This window comes from Lotus japonicus, chromosome 4 (assembly GCF_012489685.1).
Source record: "Lotus japonicus ecotype B-129 chromosome 4, LjGifu_v1.2".
Taxonomy (NCBI): Eukaryota; Viridiplantae; Streptophyta; class Magnoliopsida; order Fabales; family Fabaceae; genus Lotus; species Lotus japonicus.
Window position 1 is genome coordinate 82,831,539 of NC_080044.1, and position 10,052 is coordinate 82,841,590.

At 36.2% G+C, this 10,052-nt stretch overlaps 2 protein-coding genes across 2 annotated transcripts; both read right to left on the reverse strand.

Moving 5' to 3' along the window:
* Window positions 1-329: 329 nt before the first annotated feature.
* On the reverse strand, window positions 330-1,560 carry LOC130713467 (classical arabinogalactan protein 10-like). The gene is made up of 2 exons (XM_057563232.1): window positions 1,552-1,560; window positions 330-764 (listed from the first exon to the last, which is right to left on the reverse strand). Exons 1-2 carry the CDS (start codon window positions 1,558-1,560, stop codon window positions 330-332), a joined length of 444 nt encoding a protein of 147 aa, XP_057419215.1.
* Window positions 1,561-2,152: 592 nt separating this feature from the next.
* On the reverse strand, window positions 2,153-9,814 carry LOC130711479 (protein VAC14 homolog). Its single transcript, XM_057561117.1, has 20 exons — window positions 9,336-9,814; window positions 9,103-9,216; window positions 8,925-8,990; window positions 8,396-8,485; window positions 8,188-8,307; window positions 8,008-8,036; window positions 7,600-7,742; window positions 7,415-7,509; window positions 7,186-7,272; window positions 6,892-6,999; window positions 6,660-6,751; window positions 6,371-6,452; window positions 5,660-5,725; window positions 5,258-5,373; window positions 5,027-5,147; window positions 4,555-4,716; window positions 4,282-4,410; window positions 3,903-3,971; window positions 2,966-3,259; window positions 2,153-2,550 (listed from the first exon to the last, which is right to left on the reverse strand). The coding sequence occupies exons 1-20, from the start codon at window positions 9,423-9,425 to the stop codon at window positions 2,458-2,460; spliced, it is 2,166 nt and encodes a 721-aa protein (XP_057417100.1). The 5' UTR covers window positions 9,426-9,814; the 3' UTR covers window positions 2,153-2,457.
* Window positions 9,815-10,052: the final 238 nt, after the last annotated feature.

The window sequence follows — 10,052 nt, forward strand, 5'->3', positions numbered from 1 at the left end:
TCTGCCAAATGCTACCATAGTGTCGAGAAAATGAGCCACCGACATAAACTGAGTAGAAAAAAGATCTCTACATGCTCTTTTAAAATTTCCTTTTCAGAACAATAACATGTGTGAACAAATAAAATTGTCATAATGATTTTGGCTTTTAGAATCAATTGCAGTGGTGTTTAATCTTCAAACTTGGAACCATACACATACCTAGAAAGATTTCCATTTCAAACTTGCTAATATTCGGAAAACAGACACATCCAAATATCAAAAAAAAAATGTAGAACGATAACAATTCCACGAACATGGCGAGCCAATTGAAGCAATGCAGAGTCAGAAGGTCACTCTCCGGCGTCAGAGTCGGAACGCTCTTCAATGTTGTAGCCCTCAAAGCCATAATCGCCGGGCAATGCTCTTCCAGATTCATCTTTCATCAATCCATCTGAATCATAATCGTGGAACCGGGGACAGCGAGGAGGGGCGCGACCGCGGGAGGTGATAACGGAGGGACGCAGACAGTTGTCACGAGGTGGAGCGGAGGGTGGAGCAGAGGGACGCGGAGCAGAGTTCGGAGCAGGTAGAGTGGAGGGTGGAGCGGAGGGACGCGGAGCCGGTGCAGCGGAGGGACGCGGTGCAGAGTTCGGAGCAGGTGGAGCGCGAACGGAGGAGCCACGACGGAAGCCGCGACCGGAAGTGCGTCCGCCTCTGCCACGAGCAGGAGAAGTGGCGGCACGCTGCGAGGAATCGGAATCGGAGGAGTACCAGAGTAATACATGCTGAATCAAGAAAAACAAGAACGAAAAACAATTAAGAGCGAGGGAGAGAAGAATCATGAGGAAACAAGATTCAAAATCGCGAGGGAGAGAAGAATCATGAGGAAACAAGATTGAATTCCAAAATTCACAGACTTACTTCCTTCACCAGAGGGAAACAAGATTCAAAATCGATGGATGAGGAACCGAGCGGGAAACGAGTGAGAGTGAGGGTGGAGTTCACAGCGGGGAAATAACCGAATGCGTGACGTTCCGTAAAATACACAACTGCCACATGCCTTTCTAATTCGACCGGAAAGTAAAATGGATGAAAAAATATGCAAGGACCTTGATAGTAGTAGAGTTATTCTATTTATTTTGGATGAAAATTGATATTGTAATTGGGGAATTTTAAGTAGGAAAATAGTTTCAATAATTTTAATTGATTCATTTTTCAAAGATTTAAAGTAGATAATGAGAATGAATTTTAAATAAAAAAGTAATGGAAGTTAAATTGTAATGATTAAATAAATTGAAGAATTCAATTTACACTAAACATTCACAATAGACTAAAATTATACATTAATTAAAACAATAGAGTAATAATAATTTAATAATAATTAAATACAATTGTTCAATATATAGAGTTTTCTTCTTCAACTATAAACGCAATCAGTTCACTGTTCCTCGCGTTCAATCCCACCTTCTCTTCTTTCTCAATCGTTTTGATTCATTCCTCAAACTCATCTTGTTTACGCCTTCGGATAGTCAGTGTCCACATCAGCTCTAAATTTGTACTGCTAAGCTTTACCTCATTCATTTTTGAACACTGAATTTTACTATCATACATAAACACAACTTAAATCTAATCATATCAAATAACTTGTATTCTTGTCAGGTAAAGGGTGCACGCAATTAAATAAAAAGTAAATAAAGTTCACATAACAATCCAATTATAAGAAATGACAATAAAAATTACTACCTAAAAATAGAAACAACAAAGGAGAAGAGACAGACGGAAATAGAAGCTTAAAATGGTCTAACATACACTTTATGTGACCAAATAAGCCTTAAAAGTCAAATTTATGTTAAACTTAAATGACAACAGAAACATCAACATCCTAATTCCTAACTATTAAACTCAGCTATTACTACTTCCTACTCATTTTACAGATCTTTTACATTGTTAAACACACTTGTACAACTGGCCTAGCCGTGTAGAAACTTTTGATTCAATTTAAACAGGCCATGACATTCTACTGATATAATTAAATCATCTAGGCAAATGCAAAATCACGAGCATCTATAGCAGGCAGCAGCATGCCAACTTGTCCATTAAACAGCTAATTCCTTATTATAATATGTATGGCAGCACATTTTTTATGTATGGCAGCACATGAACATGATGAAGAGGTCAAGAAAAGGCAACTTTTCTAAATAAAATATCCCCTTCTCTCTAACCCACATGATTTTCAACAAAAACAACAGAACCATGTGGGGTATCTTCGTTTACATGGTCAAAAGAATAGCCCAGCAACAAGCTCAAGCTTTATCCAAAACCCACTTTCCAACCTTCTATGATAGGTGGTAGAATAACGAGCTATTATGATTTACAATTTTACAAATCAATACCTGATTGATCCCATTCAAAGTTCACATACACTGGGATCAATGCACAATAAGATTGAATGAACATGGGCAAGAAGCAACGTTCTAGCTACACTGGACCTCTCTTGGATGATCTTGAAGGAGGAATATTAAGCTCACTCAACTGCGGTGGTCGCTTTGGTTCTTCCGGTTTTTGTGCCTCCTGCATTTAGACATCAGAAAACACAACTCAAGACTTGAATAATGCATCAAGGAGATCTGTTTGATCACTGTTTTGTAACACAGTTTTTAGTTTTTAAAAACATTAAAAGAGAAAAACTCCTCAATATAAACTATTAAAAAACTATTCTTCAAACCAGATCTTATGTTCAGTTTTTAAAACTAAAATTCCAAAACATTTCAGACATGTTTTCGGTTTTTGTTTAGTTTTCAAGTCACAGGTCTTTCAACTTTATAACACATCTTGTTCAAACAGGCTTCTTTTCTTTTCTTCTTTTGAAAAGCAGGTTTTAAAAAATAGTTTGTCTTCTGAAGTAACGACGAAGCAGGCAATGTTGCTTAATCTCTGAAGTTTGAGCGTAAACAGAAGTAAGATGCAAAATGAAGAAGTCAGCAACCTTGGACAAGGAAGGGGAATTTTTGCGAGACAGTGTCTGTACTTTCATATGCACACGATGCTGGCGCTGCATTTGTTGAAACTGTTGTAGCCTTGCAGCAAAATTTATCCCGTTGTGTGAGTTCCCACTATCAGCAGTTATGTCACCATCCTCAGAAGTATGAGATCCACCAGACATGTGGTGTAGAAATTGATAGGGATTCCCTGAGGATGTTTTCTTCAATTGCTCACCATTGAAAGAAAACGATGGCACAGCTTTTAAACGAGTTTTTAGTATCTTGAAGGCAGCACTTTGCTGCATAATGGTATAAAATGAAGTGTCAATACAAAACAGAAAACCATCGGTATATCAAGATTTCTGAGAATTGATATATTCAAGTTTAATTTAGCTCCTCTGAAGTGAGAGAATAACTAAAGTAAAGCAAATAATCACAACAATTGATTGAGAATTCAATGGTTAAGATGTAAAGAACATTATAGTTTATTATGCATGCACAAATATATGATCACAATTTCAACTATTGATTTCTCAATCAATAATTGTGATGACTTACTCTATCCTTCTGCAATTTAGAGGAGAAAAATTCCTTCAAGAAATAATCACATGCATTAAATTACATAATCTACAGATGTATATCCTTTCTTTTGGCACAACCAGGACATAGCCAGATTAAGTGGATAGGAATATGAATTATATGATAAATATGGTGATAGCAGTACACAACGGTACATAGCATGATGTATACTACACACGGTGATACAAGGAAAAATGTCATTTTAAATCTTGAAAAAAGAGTTAAAATAAAGTTAGTAATGTTAAAACGCCTAAGAATTAGCCTACCACCAAAGGATGTTTGAACACAGCCAACAGGAACAGAATACGAACGCCTTGACTTCTTTTTTAAGTTAAAACAACAAATATTTTAAGTTGCACATACCTGAGGAAGCAACATGAGAAGACCATACAAGGCTTTAAACAACCATGGATATCTTCCAGGTTCGAGAAGCTGCAAAATTAAATAACCATTGATGAACAACGCAAGAAATGGAGTATTATTATAACAATAGAGCTATATGAGGATAACTCTCTTTACAATGTTCCCTCCTATTTAACTAGCCTACCTGGACTCATCTTGACAATAGATGCAAAATGAGTGATGATATACAAGTCATGCCTAGGATATGTTTAATCGCATTAATGGTTCAAATCTTTAATTTTATTAGAATCAGTTTTAGGGAAATGACTGCATCAAAAATTTGTTTATCAAGAGATTAAATTTGAACTGCATTGGAAGAGTAGATGTTTCAATCAAGTACCTGCAATCTAAGATAAGTGAAGACTGGAGTTTCCAGCAAGCGAATCAATTTGTCCAGCTGGACTAAGAGTTTGACATTAATATCCTCCTCTACCAGAGATTGAATCACAGTACTTGCATGTTGGTAAGTCTGTCAAGGAAGATAATTGAATATTACAAAAACGGGGCCACATGATTCAGATAAATCTAAGCTATTGTCCACAAATACACATTGTTCAGATGTGTGAGTGTGCAAATTCAAACAAAAAATTAAAACCAAGTAATGGATAACTACCTGAGCTAATAAGCAAAGACTTATAATTGCCATTGGAGAATGGCACCATGAGGCATACAAAGAAACATATAAATCCTTCCCGGCAGGATTTACCAGTGATTGCTTCAAAAGATCTCTAATCTCAGATAGTTCCGATGATGTAAGTAAGATCAAATTCAATGCCTGGAAAATTCATTATAGTCGAGCATAAAAACATTAAAAACCAATGTGTAAGTTGGGAATGAGCAAATTATCCAACAGAAGTGTTTTTATAGGGCCGCGCATAAGTTGAAGTGAAACAAGTTAGCTAGCTATGGAGTAACAGTTAAAACTAAAATCACTTAATCCTGCCAATGTATGCAAGCAAAAAAATATAAGGTAGCTGTTTCATTGACAAAAATTGGGGATGAAGTGAGGCATAGACCTGTGAAGACTATAGAGCAGAAGTGTATTGCAACTTTTTAATTACGCACTCAGTAAAGTCACAACCTACCTGAACCATAATTGATGCAAAATCCAAGTCGGATTCCCCTTCTAGTATTGTAGAAAGTTCACGGTAGACTCTCTCAGCATTTAAAAGCACACAAAGTCGACGAATTATTAAAGCACCACGCCTAGAATATTATATATATTAAGATTAATAAAAACAGGAAATTAGCAGTTAAAAATATATTTTAGCAAAACCAAATAACTTAAATATATTGGATGAAGAAAAACAACTTACTTTTCCAAAAGAGAGTTGTCTATCCGGAAATTGTGCACCAGGAAAACAACAAGCTGCCGAAAGTGCTGAGGATCTTTTGCAATGCATGCATGAACATCAAGAACTAGAAGAACAACCTATTCAATTAAAAATTGTGAGGAATTATTAATTTCCAGAAGTGCAACATACTGCAAATAAATACAGATAGGAGATATTTAAAAACAAAACATTTTTATTAAGCTCTAGTCAAGTTAACAAGGCATTTGGGGGGGGGGGGGGGCTGAGGGGAGGTATTGATCCTGAACATCCTAAGTTGAACATAATGAGAATAGCATGGTTTGATCAAACAAAGATTTTAGAAATGAATGATTTGATGGAACAGGTGTAGTAAAAAATAAAATGATTTCAGGATAACAAAGCTACCTCATCAGATGGATCTGAAAGTGCCTTCAGCAGGGAGTCAAATATGTCATTTAGATACTGCAAAACCTATTTCAGACAAGAAAAGTCAATAAATGAGTATGGGCACCAAAATCTCAATGACATAATAAAGGAGATACACAAGCTTTTGCAGAGAATTTCAGGTAAATAGAAAAAATAATTACTTAAAGAAGAGAGGAGGACATTAATATACAAAAATAAATTATTGCACAAAAAAGAGAAAAATGCCAAATAAAGTATTACTATTATTGGTAGGTGAGTGAACTGAATTTTTAAATAGCCAAGAAATCCCATAATTATTTCCAAGTTGATCAGCCAAGACTGATAACACTATAATTAAACCAGGACAAATAATAATTTTATTGGATTCCTAATTCCTGAATCATGTGAAAGGAAAGCATGCTGCCTCATCTCATTTAATACTTAGGCAGAGCTACAGCAGGTACAAACAAAAATGCTGCGGAATGACATTGTTTGCTGGTTGCAGTCAAGTAGCATTCATCAATCACCAGTAGAACTACAGCTCCAACTCCTAGCGTACCTTAACCAAAAACCTAGTATGATTCCGAGCATGAACAACAGCTAGTTTCCACAAGTAACTCCATTGGCTATACTAAGAAAGCAGATAGACTAAACTCTACAGATCTACAGGGGTCTCAAAAAATGACAAAATAATAGCTGAAACCAATTCACCTCAGTACGATGTTTGTTTAAAAGGGTTGATATCCAGTGCAGAGCTTCAATTCGAGTAGCCTCCCAGTCACTAGATAATTGCCTGATCAGTGAAAACCACTCAAAATCATTTCACAGAATAATCAGTGCAAAATAGATTTGGCTAAACAAAAAAGACCTTGACAATCATTTACCAAAAGTTTCTAAAGTGGTGAAGTAGCCACTACACAAATCCATAATATTTCAATTGCATGTCTTACAAAATTAAAACCTACTCCTAGCCTCTTTAATCAGGCTATAAAAACCACACCTCCTAGCAATGGAGAGAATTGCTCCTACATCAAACCCTTCAGCTGGATCAGCCTTGATGGTGCGTAGCTCTTCATTTGTTTCACGAGCAACCTTGAACATATGCCAAAGATAACTTTAAACTTGTTGGTATACATGGCAGGGAGCAATGTAATTGAAAAAGGGGCAAAACAGAGAACAAAAAAAGGTTGAAGAAAGAGGAAGGAAAACAAGGAAAGCTCAAGTGAACCTACAACTCTAATTTTCTCTTCTTTATCTGATATACAAGGCAAAATGGCTCCAAGAATGTCAGCATAATATGGAACAAGCTGGTCTCCACCAAGTTTGACAAACTCATTTATCTGTACAAATAAGAAAGCGCATACATAAATTATATAAAATGTAAGTGAATCACAAATCAGTAACCAATAATATTTCTTTGATATAAAAAAAACAAGTATAGCTTTGAGAAAATGCCAAAACTAAAGTATAGGGGTATTATATCAGTAAATACTGGGCTATTAAGTCAGAATTATAATACCACTTACCCATGTGATAGCTGTTAGCCTAGTAAATTCATCTGGAGAGCCTGCCCTCTGTACCAGTATTTCAGCCATTCGACCATAATCTACAGACTTCAAGAGTAGCACTGCTCGAGTCAGAAAATGACAAATGAACAAAAAAGGGGGGATAATGGCATAAAAGAATTGGACTCTTAAAGTGCCAGAATCCTTACAAGTCTAACAAAAACGGAAAAAGCATTAGCAGGAGACTTACTGGGGAGTTCTTAATCTCTTGAAGGAACTCTGAAAGAGCTGAATCAGCTTGTTGACGTATTTCATGACTTGAATCACTCAACATATTAAACAAGCCTGAGATATTTATGTATGATTAGGTGGTTGAAATTCAGTTGTATCAAAAGTCAAGAAAGACAAGGACCCTTCTTCAAACCATGTACTTACCATCAAGAAAATCAGGAAGAAAGCCCAGCATATCGATATCTGGGACACTGTCCAATACCGTAATCCATCCCACCAAAAACTGGCGGACATATGGATTCAATACATTCATGCGCTCCCTTAGCAGCGGTATAAATTCCTCAATACTAAAGATCAGAAAAGGAAAAAGGAGGGGAATGAGGCAGCGCAAATTCATATAGGGAGGAATAGGTTGGTTTTCATTTTCTTATTATGGTTATGAAAATTAAAAAGTTGCTTCCTTGAGTACGAGAACATCTCACACCTCATGGTGTAACACATTTCAACTATTTCAAAAATTACATTTAAAAGATCTCTGTATGTACGAGTCTTCTGAAAATTTAAAACTCCACATACAGATAAACAAGAAAATATAAACAGAGGATGGTGCACCTGAATTGATCACTTTCAGTCACGATATCCTGTTCCAATAGAGCAATGTTCAATCATCAGTTGAGCTAAAGGAACAACAACTCAAATTCTTTTTGGATCAATGCCTAATCAGCATATAATTTCTATTTGTAAACTTATTAAGCCACACAAAAGCTTATTGGAGTTCAGGAAAACATATACCTTCACAAGTCGATCTAAGAGGTGCGCAGCACTTTGTACATTGGCGTCTGAGTCTGCAGAAAGCTTGCATAAGGCATCAAAAATCTGGTTGAAGAATACAATAAAATCCCCTCTCACAACCTGAAAGAAAATATAAAAGATATCATTATAGGATAGTAGATGATCAGATTGAAGCAGTATACATATGTCAGTGTAATCAAATCCTCACCTTAGCAATGTTATATAGAGCTTCACAAGCATAATAACGAACTCTGCTATCTTGGTCAGAGAAAGAATTTAACACCGGGGGCACAATATGCTGTCAAGACTCAAATTACAAGGATAATACGTCAGCAAGAAAGGTTAGTGCAAAGCAATGGTGTATATACCCTTAGGCATGTCAAAATAAGCTCAATAATGAAGTGAAGGATAACACCAATGCATGCTTATAATTTAGTTCATTCCGAAAGAATACAACACTACCAAGTATTAGATATGATTTACCATCCAGGAATTCAACATATTTCAGTTCATTCCCTTAAGGATAACCATTTTCGTTTACAATATTATTATTTCGCATACATAAGAAGCACGGAGTACTTAGCCCCCATTGACCATTCATAAGCTTCTTATATACTACTGGAAAAGTTTAGCATAATTTCACTACTGGAAAGAGTCTCAATTGTATGCCATGATGATCAAAGAAGCAAACTAGGACAAAATTACAAAAAACTTAAAGCAAGTGAACAAGCCCTAACCTCAAGATGCTGAGCTGCTTCAGAAGCCAACCCAACAGTTGCAGCAGCTAATCCAATCAATCCTCCCTTCATTCAAAATTATTTTATTCTTAGAAAACAAAAATCACCCAGCATATAACATGACAAATATATTGAATCCAAATTAATAAAACAAACATTTAAGAAAGAAAAAAGTTACCTTTCTCTGATTGGCTTGTGGTGAGAATGTGAATTCAGTAGTCAACAATTTGACCACAGCCGCTATCTTATCATGATCACCACCAGTAGCTAGCTGCTTCACTATCCCCTCAATCTACACACAAGCACACACAGACCCATCATCAACAACAGTCCCAAATTACCAAAAACAAAACAAAAATCCAAAATTGAGCAAATTGAAAACCAAGAAACGAAACGGGGCAGAGTAGAAACCTCAAGAGCAGCATTCTTCCGCTTCTCATAGAGCTTGTCAGCAAGGTTGCGGAGCACGGCTGCCGGAATCAACGAGAGAGCGTCGGCCATAGAAATACCCGGCAAGGTGGGAAGCAGTTGATTGGTGAAAAGTCGCAAACTTTGGAGATCAAATTCGTTTTCGGATCTTTTCCTGTTCAAAACGAAACATTCTGAGACGACACTGATACTCTTTGTTTTTCTCACCTCACTTTTTTCCCTTTTTGGGGATCAGCAATGAAATCCAAACTTCAAGATTTTATTTTCTGACGTGTAAAGGGACTGAATTTGGGGAATTTTTGGTATCCAGATGAGATGAATCAGATCTGATATCAAAAATTGGGAATTGAAATGGGGAAGAAATTGGAAATTGAAAATGAAACCTAATTTTGTTTTCCCCTTTTTTTAATTTGGAATGGAAAGAAATTGAAAATGAAACCTAATTGGGATATAAGAGAGTACTTGTGTGTGATTATAAAAAGGTGGGTGTTTTTGAGTCAGTCAGTGACTGCATTGGTTACTTTCTACCTTGTACCTATCACTTCCAACTCAAGCTGAGGTTGAAACTTGAAACCTAGTGACTAAGTTACATAATTTGTTTGTGACCAATCATATTATACTAAGCAATTTTTTTTATGAATCACTCGGTATATCATCGTCATTCGGTCTCTATTCAGACGCCGACTATTATATTAAGCA

Coding starts and splice junctions, on each gene's coding strand:
- LOC130711479 (XM_057561117.1), bottom strand. CDS start 9,425: ATGGCCGACGCTCTCTCGTTGATTCCGGCAGCCGTGCTCCGCAACCTT. Junction 8,037..8,187: donor TCTTAGATCGACTTGTGAAG/GTATATGTTTTC, acceptor CTATTGGAACAG/GATATCGTGACTGAAAGTGA. Junction 7,510..7,599: donor TCTTCCTGATTTTCTTGATG/GTAAGTACATGG, acceptor TAAATATCTCAG/GCTTGTTTAATATGTTGAGT.